The sequence below is a fragment of the Herpailurus yagouaroundi genome, unplaced genomic scaffold (assembly GCF_014898765.1).
Source record: "Herpailurus yagouaroundi ecotype Mexico unplaced genomic scaffold, PumYag 196, whole genome shotgun sequence".
NCBI lineage: Eukaryota > Metazoa > Chordata > Mammalia > Carnivora > Felidae > Herpailurus > Herpailurus yagouaroundi.
The window spans coordinates 32,818,011-32,836,848 of NW_024412427.1; the positions used below are offsets into that span (position 1 = coordinate 32,818,011).

An 18,838-nucleotide genomic window follows, 5' to 3' on the forward strand; every position below is an offset into this window, starting at 1 on the left:
CCTGCTTCATGAGCACCTAGTTAGCAACTTTTCCCTCTTCACCAACCAATAATGTCACCAGCATTAACCACAACCTTGGTCAGCATAGACTTTCAAGCAATGGGTTGTTCTACTGTCAGGGCTGAGAGCAGTTGCTTAGTATTTTGGGTTTTGTCTTTTTTTGTAGTGTTTTTTTCTGCTTTTAAGTGTGGTAGGAAAACAAGTTTACCACAGTGCCTGGAACTCAGAAATCCTGAAAGAAGGGACAGCTGGGGAAGGAAGGAGAGAATGAGCTTTGGAAAATTCATGCAGTCTGATGCCAAAGGCAAAAATGATCAAGTGAGAGGCGCCTGGGTGGCTCAGTTGGTTAAGCATCCGGCTTGGGCTCAGGCCATGATCTCAGGGTTTGAGTTCCACCCGCGTATGGAGCTCTTCGCTGTCAGTGCAGAGCCCGCTGTGGATCTTCTGTCCGCCTCTGTCCGCCCCTCCCCCACTCATGCGCGCGCGCGTTCTCTCTCAAAAATAAATAAATATTAAAAAAAAAAAAATCAAGTGAAGTGCTCCCGCCTAGCGGTGCCCCCACCCTCCCAGCCTCTATCAAGGTGGGGGGTTAGTAGTCAGGCCCACTTCTCACTTGTCCCTTACAGGGGCTCCTTGCCTCGGGGTGGGCTACGGTCTGTCTCAGGAGAATTCTGAAGGGTGAGAGGAAAGGGAGACTGCAGACTTCGGGCGGAGAGGCCAGGGCACCTCGGCCAAGCCGCGTCCTGCCTGGACACAAGCACTGAGCGAGCAACCGCCAGTCCCTTCGGAGACGACCTGCGCAGCCTGACAAGAGGCTCCGCCGCCTCCCCCGCCCCTCAACGCCGTCCCACCGCCCCCCCGCGGCCCTCTGTCCCGCCCATCCACGGCGCCCCGCCCCTGCAGACCTCCGCCCCGCCCCCCCGTGCGGCGGCCTGGGCCCTGTTTACCCGCGCGCGGTGCATGGTGGGGCCGTCGCCTGGGACAACCCAGCCACCCGACAGTCCCTTGGCGTTGCAGAGCGAGCGCGGCGGCGGTAGCATGCACCCGGCCTTATCATCCTCAGCGCCTCTGGCGAGCCCCGACTACTACGAGAGGCTGGGCCGCCTCCAGCACGGGCTGCGGGACAGGTACGGCCTACCCGGGGCGGGGGCGGGGAGTGGGCCCGGCCGAGGGTTAGCTGGTGCCCTAACCCCTGTTCCCTGCCACTCCCCGCGCCGTGTTTCCCAGGGCCCGGGTCTGCCCGCGACGCCCCCCCTCCCCCGCCCCAAGTTCCTGGTGGGGCCTGGAGGACAAAGTTTACCAAATACCGTGGCCCACTGCCTTTATTGGAGGTCTCTGCCGGAAGATGCGGCCGCATCACTGCATGTGCCTAGAAGTGAGAGTGGAGTTCTCCTGCCTGTCACTCTCAGTCACGCCTTGTGAATTTCTCTACTCCCCTTCTACACGCCTCCTCCCCTGTCTCTCTTCAAATTGTCATCCCACCCTGACAGCTGCACTGCATCAATGATGACAAGTCCAGGAACGCAGGCGGGGAGTGTGTGTGTGTGTGTGAGAGAGAGAGAGAGAGAGAGAGAGAGAGAGAGAGAGAGAGAGAAACATATGCAGGAAACATTTAAATGCAGGAAACATTTTGGGGAGGAACGAGGGCTGGCCAGATTTCCAGCAGAGGTGAAATTTACAGCAGAAGTCCAGCTTCCAGAGGGTTCATCATACTTTGATTAAGACATGAAAGATGAGAGCCACTGAAAACAGCTAGATCTGAGAGCACAGAGAGAAAATTATAAAGCAATTTACTATAAATACAAACATAAAAGGTAAGTTGTTGGAACTATTATTTAGCTGCTAAATTAATTGGAGTTGGAAATCTCATTAGTTGACAAGAAAGGAAATAGATATTTGGATCACTTGATAAACAAAGCGTTTAATGAATGTTAAAAGTTACAAAATCATTTCAGTGAAGAGAGCTTTGTGTGTGACAATTCTAAAATGACAACAATAATTACATGTAAAGGCAGGAGTAAGTGGTTATGAAAAGGAATTATATTCATCTTATCCTAGATTTAATTCTTGTCAAATATTTATAGAGCATCCACAACAGGCCTCCATAATTGTCCTCACCATATTTTATCCCTCAGTCCTTTTCTATATCCTATTTTTCTTTCTGACATAGTGCCACTCGCCCACTCTGGGGACCTCCTCACCTCCAACTTAAAAAAAAAAATCACTTCCTGCAGTGCCTTCCATGTGGCAAGTATTGATCAACCCATTCTCTAAATTATGTGATCTCTATATTTTTGTAGCACTGTAGACAAGTGGCTCCTTGCTGAGATGCAGAATTCCAAGAGGACAGGAACCATATCTAGCTGGATCTTTAGCTGATAATAGAGTAGCTGAGGTGGAGGAGGAGCTTGACAAATGTTTGTTAGTGAATGGTAGAAATCCCAAAGTCAACCATCCAGGGTCCAGCTCTTATGAATGTTTTATATACAACACTGTAGCCACCCATTGTCACTAAATCATGACCATTTTTAGTCAACCAGGAAAAGTGAACAGTATGATATTTCAAAGACAGTATTAAATGTTTGCACACACCTTATAGTTAAAAGACAAGACACTGGTCTGCACATTAGTGCACCCAAAGTGCTTTTTGACTCTGTTTTGCTAGAAGAATAGCTTAGTTATCTAAGGCCTTTCGTTATCTCTTAGCCCAACTTCTTTTTTTTTTTTTTAATGTTTATATTTAAGAGACAGAGTGGGGGACACAGAATCTGAAGCAGACTCTGAGCTGTCAGCACGCTTAACCAGCTGAGCCACCTGGGCACCCCTCTTAGCCCAGCTTCTAATTTTAAAATGTTACTGGTTCAAATGGCATTCTTTTTGAACTAAGTTCATTGTGAGTTATCATTTTTGCTTCCATGCTAGGAACACCTGGCTGCTTATAGTCCTTATGGTATAATAACTCTAATGATTAGTACTCACTTTATGTTTAACACTTAATGTTTTAACTGTTAAGCAAGGTGAGGCTGTTGAAATTATATAAGGAATTCAAGTCAGATTTTATAGCCTATTCACGGTTCTGCATTTGGAAGTTTTAAATTTATTTTTTTAGTTAGTACAAATCTGTTGCAGTGTGTATTCATATTTCATTTTAAAAGTCCATAACTATCTCCAATGCATAGTAAGCACAGAGGCAAATAACTTTCGATACAGAGAAACTGCAGTAGACATGTGGAAAGTTGGTTTCTACTCTAGGAACAGTTGTGTGACCTTGAGTAGTTTGTTCAGCTTCTTTGAACCTTAGTTCTTCACCAGAAATGAAGAGCATTGAATTATATGTAAGGTAAGACCATAGGTTTTTTTTTTTTTTTTTTTAGTAAAAAGATTCTTACTAAAAAAGTTGAAATCTGTAGTTTTGCAGGGTGCCTAGGTAGCTCAGTCAGGTAAGCATCTGACTATGGCTCAGGTCATGATCTTGTGATCTGTGAGTTCAAGTCCTGCATTGGGCTCTGTGCTGACAGCTCAGAGCCTGGAGCCTGCTTCAGATTCTGTGTCTCCCTCTCTCTCTGCCCCTCCCCCCTGCACTCTCTGTCTCTCTCTCTGAAAAATAAATAAACATTAAAAAAAGGAATCTGTAGTTTTGCAAAGCAACAAGTAATGAATATCATTGTTTGTATCCTATTTGACTGTTTGAGTGTACTTGTTTTTAGTTTTGGTTTTTAACCAATTTCAGTGACTGCAAGGATTGTAAAACTTCAGAGTCCTTTTAAAATCTACATCCCTGGATCATCACAGCTGCTTTACCAGTCCAGAAATTTCCTGGAGGTGTGAGATTTAAAAAAAAAACAAAAACTTGCCCTTTTCTGGCCTTCTTAGAGCTGGGACATTGTGGTGTTAGCTGGTCTAATAACTGGGCCTTTCTCTTGTAAGTGGTATATTTCTAGCCCAGATTGTCTCAGCTGTAGTCACATGTAGGTGTACTTATATAGTCTTAATTTTTTCCTCTTTGTATATGGTGTTTTCTCTGCACTGTGGTGAAATCAATCATGGAATCTTAAAGAGCCTGCTGGAGTGACTCGTTACCGTGTGTGTAGTGCCACAAGCACGGTAGAAACATGTGAGTGGAATTGACTCTTATAATTATATAAAAACATCCCTTTAAAAGGCCCATTAACCAGCCCCAGTTCTTTCAATGCCAGTATTGATTCAGAGTGAGATATCATAATAGTCCAGAAATTGATTCTAAGATATTAGTTGAGTAAAGCTGAAGTTGGTGTTGAGGCAAAAACAGAATAACAAGTGGCTTAAAAGGAGAAAAGGGAACCATGTGGCTCTGCTGTAAAGACCACCCAGCTGTGTTAACCTTTGAATGGTCCAGGGGCACCTGGGTGGCTCAGCTGATTGAGCATCTGACTCTTGATTTGGGCTCAGGTCATGATCTCATAGTTGTGGTATCAAGCTCCATCTTGGGGCTCTGTGCTGAACCTGCAGCCTGCTTAGGATTCTCTCCCTCTGCCCCTCCCCTCCTGTGTGAGCTCTCTCTCTCAAAAAAACAAAAACAAAAAACAGAGCACCTGGGTTGCTCAGTGGTTAAGCCTCCAACTCGGTTTTGGCCTAGGTCATGATCTCATGGTTCATGGGTTCAAGCCCTGCATTGGGCTCTGTGCTGACAGTGCAGAGCCTGCTTGGGATTCTCTCTTTCCCCTCTCTCTCTGCCTCTCCCCTGCGCGCGCTCTCTCTCTCTCTCTCAAAATAAACAAACATTAAAACAATGGTCCAGGTGAGGGGTGCAGGTGAAGGAAACCATAGGCTATGGATACACATCCCAGGGCTCGTGTTTCAGATATTCTGAAATAAAGATTTAGTATGTAAGGGTTGCAAGATATCCTCCCTGTAAACCTTTCTCTGGCTTAAAAAAAATTTTTTTTAAATGTTTATTTGTTTTTGAAAGAGAAAGAGCAAAAGAGGGGGAGGGGCAGAGAGAAAGGGACACAGAATCCGAAGCAGGCTCCCCACTCTGAGCTGTCAGCACAGAGCCCGACACGGGCTCAAACCCACAAACCATGAGATCATGACCTGAGCCGTAGTCAGATGCTTAACTGACTGAGCCACCCAGGCGTCCCTCTGTGGCTTTTTATTGAGGCAAATGTTTTACATCTTAAATTTAAACTAGAAATGAAGGACAGCATTCTGAAGCTCTGCAGTGTGGTGAGGAGGTTGGGGAAAGGGCCTGTGATTAAGAGTTAATGAGATTAGCATTAGGTTGTCTGGAGCGGAAGGCCAGGAAGTGTTTGCGATTTTTCACCATATGAAGTGTCATAATAGAGAAGTGTGACCTGCAGATGTCTGTATGTACTAAAGACAGAGCAGGAACAAAGAAGTTTTATCTTTGTGATTAAAAAGAACTTGATGCACGGAAGGTGATGGATTCCCAAAAAGGCTGTGGTCCTTTTTCACTAGAGGTCATAGGTGAATTTTTAAAATTATTTTTATTTTTAATTTTTTTAATGTTTATTTATTTTTGAGAGAGAGAGAGAGGCAGAGAGAAAGAGGGAGACACAGAATCCAAAGCAGGCTCCAGGCTCTGTGCTCTCAGCACAGAGCCTGATGTGGGTCTTGAACCCCTGAACTGTGAGATCATGACCTGAGCTGATGTCGGACGCTTAACTGACTGAGCCACCCAGGCACCTCAAAATTATTTTGAATTAAATTTAAGCTTACAAAAAAAGTTGCAAGTGTCTAGTATTCCCCTCACCCAGATTCCCCAACTCTTAACATTGTATTCCATTTTTTTCTATTTTGTATATCAACCTGTTTAAAATTATTAGTCTTTTCTGAACCATTTGAGAACTATAGAAGTGATGCCCCATTACTCCTAAAAATTAAGTGTCTATTTCCAAAAAGAGGATGCTCCCTTACGTGATTACCCTATAACTCTCCCAGTAAGAAAATCAACACTGATTGATACCAGTACCCAGACTCCAATAAAATTTCACCATGTGTCCATTTTGCCAACTGTCCCAAGGCTGTGTTTTTTCCTTTAATGGTCCAGGCTCCCATCTGTGCACCCATGTTGCCATGTCTTTTTAGTCTCCCCAGCCCCAGTCTGGAGCTATTCCTCAGTCATTCCCTGTCTTGTGTTCCTGAAAGTTTCATAGAGTACAACTTTCATTCCAGAGGGTGATCCTCAAGCTGGGTCCATCTGATGGTTCCTCATGACCAGACTCTGATCACGTTTCTTGACAAGAATAGCATAGAAGTGAAGCATGACATCAGGGGCACAAGGTCATAGATACACTTAGGGTCTTTCTGTCTTTGTAATTTAGTGACAGCTAGCTGACTGTCCAGTCATTCATTCTATATGAGCTAAGTGTTGAACATGAAATCTTAGAAGAGGAAAAAGCGACTAATAAAAATTTCTAACATGGAAGCAATTATACCATATTTCCTTCATTAATTTTCTAAGTTCACTCTTAGAAGATGAGAAAGTAAAGATCTGTGTAGAGCTACTACTTAAAAAATGGTGTCTCTATGAATTTTTTCCTTATAATCTTTTTTTTCCTTTTTAGGCATGGGCATACCCCAATTAAGGAATAGATTGTGGGGTACCTGGGTGGCTCAGTCGGTTAAGTGTCCAATTTCGGCTCAGGTCATGATCTCATGGTTCGTGGGTTTGAGCCCCACCTTGGGCTCTGTGCTGACAGCTCAGAGCCTGGAGTCTTCTTTGGATTCTGTGTCTCCCTCTCTCTCTCTGCTCCTCCCCCACTCATGCTTTGTCTCTCTCTCAAAAATAAATAAACATTAAAAAGAAAAGATAGATTGTGTTGCCCAAGCCAAGATTCAGTATTTGGATTTTGGACCCCATTTTCCCATTAACAGAATTTGGTTAAATGGTAGTTTCCATTCTAGATTATGCTAAGCAAAGAAATTTACTTATAATGCAACTAACAGTAACTTTTGAGATTTTTTTTTTAGAAGGGAAAATATATCTGAAGGAAAATGGAAACTAATAATTAAGAGTTCCAAAATGGAATGTGGGCTCAGCCCCTTTCCCTTAGCAGGCCACCTGAGGTCACCTTCTGTTTGGATATGTCTTTGATTCAGTCTTTTTTTTTTTTTTTTTCCTTGGCATTTTTCTTGCAGACATTATGTGATTTCTCGTTTGGCCTTTAGTTAGTATTAATTTAGATTAGCAATTTGGCTTCAGTGGAAGCTGGTATGTTGGTGGTAGAACAGAACCCCCCATGGTCAAACCCCCCAAGGGCTCTTTCTGGGATTGGGATGGCTAGTCCTGTTCAGCAGCTTTACCCCGTAGCCCCTTGGCTTTGGCTATTGCCACCTCGTCTGCTGCCCAGTTTCCCTTCCCTTTTATCAGGTTTGGGCATATAGGTGTGCAGGGTAAGGTCTGTCCTCTAGCTTACTGCCAGCAGTCACCTGAACAACACAAGCTAATAAATCTTTAGTGGAGTAGCTCCATGGAATGGCAGTCAGTAACAGATCATGATGTTACAAAGATATAGAAAGAAATTCCTCCAAATTTGAAGTAATTGTGTTAGGGGACTTGATCTTTATTAAATTTGAATGGGGTTGGGCCTACTTTTCAGAGACTTGGCTCTACCCAAGTCTGGTTGGGAGTAGAGCAAGCCACCAATCTTCAGTCCAAGGTGGATTTGTGGAAGTGTGGTGTCTTGACCTGGCGGGACCCCTATCATGCATATGCCACTGTCCAGAGAAATCTGGCCATATTATATTTTATGTATTCATGTTTCTTATTGTCTGTCCTTCCCCACTTCTCTCTCTCTCAAAAAAAAAAAAAAAAAACAAATACAAAAACAAAAACAAATTCAGGGCACTTGGGTGGCTCAGTGGTTAAGCCTCCAACTCGGTTTTGGCCTAGGTCATGATTTCATGGTTCGTGGGTTCAAGCCCTGCATTTGGCTCCATGCTGACAGTGCAAAGCTTGCTTGGGATTCTCTTTTTCCCTCTCTCTCTCTGCCCCTCCCCTTCTGTCTGTCTGTCTCTCTCTCTCTCTCAAATAAATAAACATTAAAACAATGGTCCAGGTGAGGACTAGAATGTCAGCTGCTTGACAGCAGAGGCCTTGGTTGTCTTGTTCCCCATGTTAGTCTTCAGGACTAGAACAGTGCCTGGCTCCTCATGGCACTCAAGAAATTCTTATTGAATGAATGAATCTACCTTCCAGTCTTTTCTTAGTGCATTTCCCCCATTTACTTGGAAAATCTTGTTCTTTTTGCTTCATATTGGTATCATTTTGCTTTCTAGACTCCCATGGTGACTACCAAATGTTTTTGTGACTTGAGTTTCAGTCAGCTGGCATTTTCTGCTCCTTAGAGAGTCCAGAGATGCATTCTCACAAAGGTGTAATTTCAAAAGAGATCATGTTCTAAATCCAGCTGCTTATTACTTATCAGTGTAATTTATTCATAAAGTGTTTTCTTTCTATTTTATAGTGAAAAAAAGAGACTGGACCTGGAAAAGAAACTTTATGAATATAATCAGTCTGATGTATGCAGGTAAGATGTGATAGTGGGGATAGTTTTTAAACCAATTGGCATATGTTAATCAAAAAAGTGTAACCCCAATGTATGTTACAGATACCATAATTGCAATACTTTTACCATTCTCTTATGTCTAATATGTAATCATTTCAAGTAAATACTGAAATTTAATATAATCACTATCAAATGTAGGAATACATTTGGCTAAATTTTGTGTAAGATGATTTTATTTTCGCTATTTGGTATTCGTGGTAATTCAGAATCTATTTTGCTTAAATGTCTGAGGAATAAGATGCATCATAGTCTTTATCTTTTTGATCACAATTTAAACACATTGAGCCTGTGTAATGATTAAGGCATAATGACTATAGCTGACCTTTCAACAAACTGTTGAAGGCAGGGTTACGTGATGTCTCATTTGTTCATGGATATTTGACAATGCCTGTGAAAATTATTATGAGCAATGGATAATATAAATGTTGTCCTTTCCAGGTTACTTAATCTGAAGAGCCAACTTTTAATATTTTTAATTCTATTTTATGTAAATTGAACTTCATCCTTAAGCCAAATGTGTGGTATTACCTCCAATATTATTCATATTAAAAATTTCTGGCTATGATAGCATTAATTTTGTGATTTAGCCACATCATAAGATGAGTGAGAAATGAAAACACCTCATCCAGAAGAGAGATTTAAAACCAAATCATCCATCAGGTCCATTTATTTCCTCCTATGCAAAATTATTCTTTGGTTTTAGGATTGAGTGTACTTCCAAGGATACCAGTCATGGTGGACATTGATATGTCCCCAGTAGTTCTAGAAGAGACAAGAAGCCAGTAAAATAGTGTAAGGAATAGCAGTGTTATGGATACCATGGCCTCAGAAGTGGGCCCAAGTCTGAGAGCATCTGTGGCAGCTGCCATTTTTCTAGACTGCAGCTAAGAGGGTGGCCAATGGAGTGTAGACTTTTCCTGCAGCCTGTTTGGGGGCAGCTTCCTGGCATAATGGTGATGGGAACGGGGAGGTGAGAAGAGACTGGAGACTTTTAGCAAGCTGTCAGTTTGCTGAGTCTGTTCCCCTCTTGTTTCCTAGAAGACAGAGGGTATGATTGGCTAAAAAATATCCTTTCTTTGACTGCCCAACAGGATAAAATCCAAACTGTCTAACATGGCTGTTTCAACCTGGTTTCCCCCCGAGAAGGCAGAGGCTGAGATAAGGGTTTGTATGTAGATGGTAGTTTATTTTAGGAAGTGGTCACATAAAACTGGCAAGCAGGGCTGGGAAGAATGAAATAGGAGCTGGTCTCTGCTGTGGGCACCTGGGGCTCCATCCTTTTAGATCTTCAGAGGAGCCATGTAGATTGCCTCTCTGCTCCTCACAAGTGTTCACTCAAGAGAAGGAAGGGGGGCCATTTACCTATCCATAATCCCACATTGGACAGGGCCACGGGAGGTGTTAACTCCTTCTCACATCCATGCTGCAAACACAGAGAAGTAGCCCTGGAAAAGCAAGATACCAGGTGCTACCATGGCTGGAGAGGAAATGCTGGGCCAGGAGGATTTAAGGAGGGCCTGAGAAGTATCTGGAACAACAGCTTACCAGACCCTCCATTATCTTCCCCTGGTTCATTTTCATCATCATCCTCTTTCACCAGCCTCCACTAACATGTTACACAGAATCTTCAGTGTCTGAAGCATGACAAGGACTTTCGTAGTATCATGTAAGCAGGTGGGTTTTGTTACCAGGGACTTCTGTTTAGTCTGAGCCCCACCAGCAGTTAGCCATGTGCCATTAGGATAATTACTTCAACATTCTGTACCTCCATTCCTTTATCTGTCAAATGGGGATAATGGTAGCTATGAGGACTTAACAGAGCCTTAAAGCAGTATCTGGCCCTGTGTAAGAGTCAATAATTTATTATTTGTTGCTATTTTTAAAATCAGTATTACTGTTATTCTTCTTAATTATTGCCTTTAAGCTTTCCAACATGCTATTTCCCCTGACTGTTTCCCCTCATCTTCTCACCCTTGCTTTCCCCAGTTTTGGGTTTAATTCTCACCCACCCTTCATGTCTAAACTAAAAATTAATTTCTGTTGGGAAGGCCTTCCTGACCCCTTCAACTGGGTCAGATTGCCCACTCTGTAAGAGTCCTTGGCAGTTTTCCCTCTTAGCATTTATCACACTGCATTGGACTCATCTAATTTTTTGTTTTCCCTGTTGACTAGTGAGTGGCTTTCCTATTCACAGTACTGCACATATGAATGACTGCACGAGTGGGTGGATGACTGAAGTGGTGAGCTTTGAAGGTTCATGTGGGTAGGAATGAAACTAGACTTTCGGTGGAGAAGGCATGGTTACTATTGTATGTACTCCAGCTGGACACTGGCCACCACCAGCAACTTCACCAGGTGCCTGCATGTGGAAGACAGTATGTTAGGTTCCACCTCCATTATTGTCGCTCAGCGTCAAAAGTGGCAGACATGGGCAACAATAAAACCGGTTTTAAGTTTTTTTTGTTTCAGAAGGAAAAATGGGGACAGCCAACCAAGGTCAAAAGCACAAAATTATTAGCATGATAAAGAATTTCTTGAAAATTTTTGGCTTAGGTGTAGAGGTTTAAGGTCTATTGCAGATGAATTTTTTTCCATTTCCTTATTTCTTTTTTTAAAATTTATTTTATTTTTTAAATTTACATCTAAGTTAGTTAGCATATAGTGCAACAGTGATTTAGGTGTAGTTTCCTTAATGCCCCTTACCCATTTAGCCCATCCCCCCTCCCACAACCCCTCCAGTAAACCTCTGTTCTCCATATTTAAGAGTCTCTTATGTTTTGTCTCCCTCCCTGTTTTTATATTATTTTTGCTTCCTTTCCCTTATATTCATCTGTTTTGTATCTTAAAGTCCTCATATGAGTGAAGTCATATGATATTTGTCTTTCTCTGACTAATTTTGCTTAGCATAATACCCTCTAGTTCCATCCACGTAGATGCAAATGACAAGATTTCATTCTTTTTGATTGCCGAGTAATACTTCAGTGTGTGTGTGTGTGTGTGTGTGTGTGTGTGTATGTGCGTGTATATATATATATATATACACGCACATACATACACTTTTTTATCCATTCATCCATCAATGGACATTGGGCTCTTTCCGTACTTAGGCTATTGTCGATAGTGCTGCTATAAACATTGGGGTGCTTCAAAGCACCATACCTGTATCCCTCAGATAAATGCCTACTAGTGGAATTGCTGGGTCATAGGGTAGTTCTATTTTTAATTTTTTGAGGAACCTCCATACTGTTTTCCAGAGTGGCTGCACCAGTTTGCATTCTCACTAGCAATGCAAAAAAGATCCTTTCTCCACATCCTTGCCAACATCTGTTGTTGCCTGAGTTGTTAATGTTAGCCATTCTGACAGGTGCAAGGTGGTATCTCATTGTGGTTTTGATTTGTATTTCCCTGATGATGAGTGACATTGAGCATTTTTTCATGTGTTGGTTGGCCATCTGGATGTCTTCTTTGGAGAAGTGTCTATTCATGTGTTTTGCCCATTTCTTCACTGGACTATTTGTTGAGTTTGAGAAGTTCTTTATAGATTTTGGATACTAACCTCTATCTGATATGTCATTTGCAAGTATCTTCTCCCATTCCATTGGTTGCCTTTTAGTTTTGCTGATTGTTTCCTTCGCTGTGCAGAAGCTTTTTGTTTTGATGAGGTCCCAATATTTCATTTTGCTTTAGTTTCTCTTGCCTCCAGCGACATGTTGAGTAAGAAGTTGCTGCGGCCAAGTTGAAAGAAGTTTTTGCCTGCTTTCTCCTTGAGGATTTTGATGGCTTCCTGTCTTACATTGAGGTCTTTCACCCATTTTGAGTTTATTTTTGTGTCTGGTGTAAGAAAGTGGTCCAGGTTCATTTTTCTGCTTGTTATTGTCCAGTTTTCCCAGCTGTCTTTATTCCATTGGCTATTCTTTCCTGCTTTGTCAAAGATTAGTAGGCCATACGTTTGTGGGTCCATTTCTGGGTTCTCTATTCTGTTCCGTTGATATGAGTGTCTGTTTTTGTGCCAGTAGTTGCTGATTAATTTTTAATATCTGCAGCATGTTTGCGAATCTGTTTTTGAGGGTGAACTTTTTTGTGCTTTTCATCTTAGTTTTCCTTGACAGAAGAACATGAAAATTGTGAGCACTGAGTAATGTATAGAATTATACTCCTGAAACTAATATTACATAGTGTGTTAACTATACTTGAATTAAAATATATACTTGAATTATTAGATACTTAATAAAAATGTTGAATTATTTTATTGAACTAACAATAGAAATGCTTCATATCACGTACTCTTATGATGTAAAATTTGTGAAGAAGAAAGAGCTAGAACATGCAGGGTTGGTTCTGTGGGAAGAGTGGGCTGCACAACTTGAGCCATTCAGTGTGCCTTTTCATTTATTTGTTTATTCATTATTCATTCATTCATTCACTCATTCATTTTTTGAGAGAAAGTACACTGGAGCAGGGGAGAGGGGCAGAGAGAGACAGAGAGAGAATCTTTAGCAGACTCCACGCCCAGGGTGGAGCCCGACACGGGGCTCAATCTCATCGATCTTGGGATCATGACCTGAGTCAAAATCAAGAGTTGGATGTTCAACTGACTGAGCCACCCAAGCACCCCAATGTGTGCCTTTTGTTTTACACTTTGGATGAGAGTCTCTAAAGGTTTTGTTCACAATTTGAGTAGAGTCACAGCCTATATATTATCATAAAATATTTTAAAATATAGTAGGTTGTTGCAGTTCCTAATAAAATTTTAATATTATCTAAAGGAGAACTTTTTGGGTATTTTAAATTTTAGAATTTCTCAATGTTTATGGATTGTGGTTTATAGTTTGATTCTATTTCCATATGAGCAGATAGTTCTGAAATTGTCTGTCATAAAAAGAATGCTAATGGACTATTCATCCGACCATGGCCACATAGCCACCGCTCTTGAAACCACATTTAATATTGAGAAAGAAATCCATATAAATCTTTATTGTGTGAATGTTATAATGTAGTCTTGTATACATTTCTCAGGAGAGTTATGCCTGGATGTGATACTCAGTGATGTTGCATTAATTTCTTCTAAAAATGTGTGTACATTCTGCTCTTTAGCTTTCAGTGTTTAGTTAGGTAAAGTATCTCAGAATACATTGTCTCATTAACAATTTTGTTTGAGAAAAATCTCTTTCTTTGATTTGTTAGTGTCTAACTGCATAATTTACAAATCTGCTTTTATTTTTCTAGAGTTAAGCTGAAGTATGTGAAACTAAAGAGATATCTGAAGGAAATATGTGAATCAGAAAAGAAGGCTCGTACTCGAAACCGAGAATATTTAAAGCGATTTGAGCATGTCCAAGCTCATGTTGGACACTTTACTACAAATACAGAGAAGCTTCAGGAACTGAAGGTAATATCTTGTTTTTCACTATATTTCTCTTTATCTCTCTTTCTTTTGCTAAAATTGGAAGGAAGTAATGAGCACTAAGTTTCAGATCAGTGGTGGTCATTAATGTTCAGTTGTTCATCCATAAGAGAATTGCTCATTTTCTCTGTGATTTACCATGTGGCCAAATTTTGATCAGGGAACTTGAAATTGAATTTTCTTAGATTCTACTTTAGTTGAGGAATTAATGGAATATCTGTACTTTGTTATACTGCACAAATAATTAACTTGTAACAGACATGGGCACTAGTCACTACCTGGCACGTGGTATTTGGTGGCTTCATGACTGAATTTGAGCAGCATTAGGGTTCTCTCCAGAGACCGTTTCCTTCTTTAACAGGTTTTTTCCCTGGGCTCCTCTGTTCCCATCAGGCAGTGTGTTGGGAAACACTGAGGGTAGAACTGGCCCCACGGAATTCACCTTCATACTCCTCATCTGTGTGACCCAGAGCAACTGCTTTCTGCAGCCCTCTCTGAATTATGGCATCTTGTTCCTTTAAGGTGCTGGGCAACCTTCTCCTCCACAGATTATGCCCAGTGAGGAGGGCTAGGCCTTTTTTCTCTAAGCAGTTGTGCTGGCCAAGGGTTGTTGCTCATGTTAACCCAACAAAATACTGGTTATAGAAGAAGTTGCCTTTAATTACTTTTTTTTTTTTTCCTCTACCAATTTCCCCCACTGAGGCTTTATTTCAGGTACACAGGAAAATGAAAATACTATGCAGTGGTCTGAATGTTTGTGTCCTGAAATTTGTATCTTGAAATCCTAACCCTAACCAAATCCTAACCAAATGTGATGGTGTTCATACCAGGGGCCTTTGAGAGGGGCTTGTGTCATGAGGGTGGAGCTCTCATGGATGAGATTAGTGCCTTCTAAAACAGGCTCTGGAGCACTTCTACCAGGTGAGGATGCAGTGAGAAGGTACTGGCTCTGAATGAGGAAAGAGGCCCTCACCAGAAGGTGACCACACTGGTACCTTGATCTTGGACTTCCCAGCCTCCAGAATTGTGAGCAGTACATTTCTGATGTTTATAAGCCACCCAGTCAGGGATATTTTGTTATAGCAGCCTGAATGGACTAAGATAACTCACATATTCTGTACCCAGATAGAGTAGTTGTAAATATTTTGGTATATTTGCTTTGTGTGTGTGTGTGTACATTTTTTCCTGAGCTGTTGAAAGTATGCTGTGGACACGATAACAGTTCTCCCCTAAATACTTAAGTGTGGATCTCCTAAGAACACAGTCAGTCTCCTACATAATCACACTACTATTATCACACCCAAGAAAATTAATAATGATTTCATAATACCACTTAATATCTATCTGATATTTAAATTTCCCCAGTTCCTCCCAAAATTTTCTTTATTTTTCCAGACCAGGAGCCAACTAGGGTTCACATTACATTCGCTATTTTGGTTTTTTGGTCTCTAAATCAAATTTAGTGTCCTACCACTCTTCCTTTTTTTTTTTTTTTTTTTTTTTCCATGACACTGGCTTTTTGAAGAAGGCAATTTAGTTGCCTGTATAATGACTCACATTCAGAATTTGGTTATTTCTTTGAGGCATAATTTAACTGGAAATTTGGATTAGACCAGCACTGCCCAATAGAACTTTCTGTAGTGATAGAAATGTTCCCGATCTATACTGGTGCTAATTTAGTAGCCACTAGCCACTAGCCACACATGACTACTGAGCATTTAAAATGTGGCTGTGACACTAAGGACTGAACTTTTAATTTTGTTAATTTTAATTGGTTAAATTTAAATAATCACAGCTGAGGTTACATACATCCTACTGTGTCCCATCAGGAGGCTTATGAGTTGTGATGTCAGGTGGTCTGACCTGAGTGAGGTTGAGTTTGATGCATTGCTTAAGATGGGAAGCTCTAGATCTCTCTTATAAGGACCTTTTTTTTCATTTGCAACTGAGCATATAATCTGTGGAGTGATAGTTTGACATCTTGGGAATATCTTGTTTCTAAATAGCCTTTTACTTAGTGGTTTTAGCATCTGTTAGTGATGCTTGAATCAGTGTGGTGGAGGTTGTAGAATGGGGATTTTCTAATTTAATCTTCCTCTTTATTAGCTTAAATTGTTCTATAAAGAAGAGCTTTCTTTCTTTTCTCTCCTCTTACTCTTTTTTTAAGTATCACCATATACTTACGAATTTTTACTTAGTATATTATCAATTACTGTAGTTATTATTTTTGTTGTTTGTATCTCTCCAAATTTTGCTTGGGAGTGTCTCTTCAAATTGGCTTCTGTGTCCTTTTGGCCTGACCTCATTAATCATGAGCCTTCTTTGCTTTGGGGCACAACATGTTCCAGGTTTACTTTGTACACCACTGCCTCAGACATGGAATTAGCCTCTTTTCCAAGGAGCTGTGGTTCCTTTTAGTGGGGAAGGGTATTTAGAAACCAAGATCTGGAAGTAGATGTGCTCAAACAATAGCACGTTTTAGCTACAGCACTACAGTTTTTTTTTCTTTCTTAGTATTCAAGTAGAATACTTAACATTCAAAAAGTAATTATTATAAACATTGTAAATCTCTTTGCTGTTCAGAGATTTTACAGAGAAAGTAAAAGTGATGGACAAAGCAGGGAATTTTGCCTTCCCAATAGAAAAAAGGAAATAATAGAAGTTTTCCTTTTATTTTCACATTGATGCTTTTTTACTTAATTATTGATTTGATGATATAGCCAAATGTGAGAGGGAGGAATTTGAAAGGGAGAATCCATACTTTTATATTGAGAGCATTTTAAAATGGATAAGGAATGCCTTTAGAAAACAATCTGTGATGGCACAGAAGAGCAGATCATGTAGCTACAGTTGGGAAAGATGGGAGCACCATTGGGAGTCACCCTGAGTCCAAAGCTGAATGCAGGCAGCAATCTTTGAAACGCCAGCCAGTGACACCACTTACCTCAGCAAGCTGTACAGTAAGGAGAGATTCAGAGTAGGGAATGTTTGCCGTGCTGTCTTCCCATTCCTTTCCTCCTCTTCATTTCATCTCGGTATCCAGTGGTAGCCTTAGGAAGGCTGGACTCTGCCCCACTCAGGTAGCAGATCTTTACTTCCACTGACTGACCACATGTAAGTCTTAGGAGAAAGGTGTTCTGGGGAAGCATATTGCCCACACACCCCAAAATGTCAGGAGTGTTTCCCCTTGAATAGAATATAGTTGATGCAAATGGACTAATAATTGGTAGAGTTCCAGAAAGTGAAACGAAATGAGGCAGTATGTGAGAAGTGGGGATTTGGCCCAAGTTGTATTAAGTGAATTTCTCCCTTTTTGTAAGACTGTAAGACTATTTATTATATAATATTAAAATCTTTTTAAATGGGATAAAGGCAAACATATTTTATGAATTTTTTTAGTTTAAACTGATTTTATGAATTATACTACTTTGGGGGCCTATGATAATTTTCAGGGCTTTTAAGGATGTTGATTTGTCATGTCATTTTGAAAACACGGTGTTGTGGCTATATTGCTACTTGTCAAATAGATAAAGAGGCCAACTAAGCTCAGTTCAAGAATATAAATATTAGTAGTACTGTGAAGATTGTGTCCTTCTCTCCCCCTTCCTGCCTCTACTCCCCCTCCCTGCGTTGGTGCTTGTAGAAGAGCCCCAGTTGGGCCTTAAAGCAGATGTTTTGGTGCCCTTTGTGCTTATCTCAGGTTGGGTTCTCCTGAAGTGGACCCTGAGACAAGGATTCAAATGTAAGTGGTTCATCTGGGAAGTGCATGGGATGTCAGGAGGCAAATGGGGAGGTGAAACAGGGAAGGACAGGTAGCTGGAAAAGGGTATATATATACTAGTATATACATATACAAATATATATATGTATTTGTATATATAATAGTGTATATATATATACTAGTGTATATATACATATATATGTTTATATATATACAAATATATGTTTTATATATATACACAAATGTATGTTTTATATACATATATTTATATATGTGTGTACATATATAAATAGTGTGTGTGTGTGTATATATATATATATGTATGTATGTTTTGTTTTTTTTTTTTAACCAGCCTCCACGACTCCCCACAGGCCTGACCACCCTGACCCGAAGCGGATGGGCGACCCCCTCAAAGGGTCTTTAAACCTCCGCGCGGGCGACGCCCTAGGTACCTGGACAGGGTGGGGGCGAGCGAGGTGGGGGACCAGGGGCCGCAAGCTGCCACCTCAACACTGACGCCTTAAGGGCCCCGCAAGGGCACCAGCCCCAAAGCTGCCGTGTTGCTGTAGGCCCAACGGGCAACCGCCCAACAGGCCTCGCCGCCGCCACCACCACGGGACGCCATCATCCCACCTCCCCCAACAACCCCCATGGAAAAGGGTGTATTATCAAGCCAACCACCATAGTCAGCATCTGGAACTTAACTTACAGGGAAACCCTGGCAAATGGTTCCGAGCATTTGGAATATGCAGACGTGGCTCCTGAGCATCACTGATTAAAGGCTGATGACAAAGAGATGGGCGGGGGCGAGGCCCGCGGTGCCGGGGGGGGTGGGGGGGGGGGAAGATAAATTAACCACAGGCTCCTTAGGCACAGAGACAGGAATGTTGAGACTTAGGAGCACCCAAAAGGGTCCCAGGGACATGTGTGGAGCATGGCATCTGTTTCAGCCTTCCCCATTCAAGTGCCAGGCATGAGGCTGGTATGTCAGGGCATTCAGGGAGAGTCCCCATCTGATGATATCTCTCATCTGCCTGAAATCCTTGAGTGCTTGCTCAGCCTTTCAGGATAAAGCCCAGATGCTGGCGTCTGCCTGCATACCACCCTGCAGCTCATCCTTATGACCCTTAACACACACATGTC

General features: G+C 41.5%; 1 protein-coding gene across 1 annotated transcript in view; it reads left to right on the forward strand.

Moving 5' to 3' along the window:
• The first annotated feature begins 911 nt into the window (after positions 1-911).
• Positions 912-18,838, forward strand: part of KIZ (kizuna centrosomal protein) — a 146,378-nt gene continuing 128,451 nt past the window's right edge. Inside the window, exons 1-3 of the mRNA XM_040447853.1 lie at positions 912-1,127; positions 8,469-8,531; positions 13,797-13,959. Coding sequence (XP_040303787.1) covers positions 961-1,127; positions 8,469-8,531; positions 13,797-13,959 — 393 coding nt within the window. The 5' untranslated portion in view covers positions 912-960. The remainder of the gene's footprint in view (positions 1,128-8,468; positions 8,532-13,796; positions 13,960-18,838) is intronic.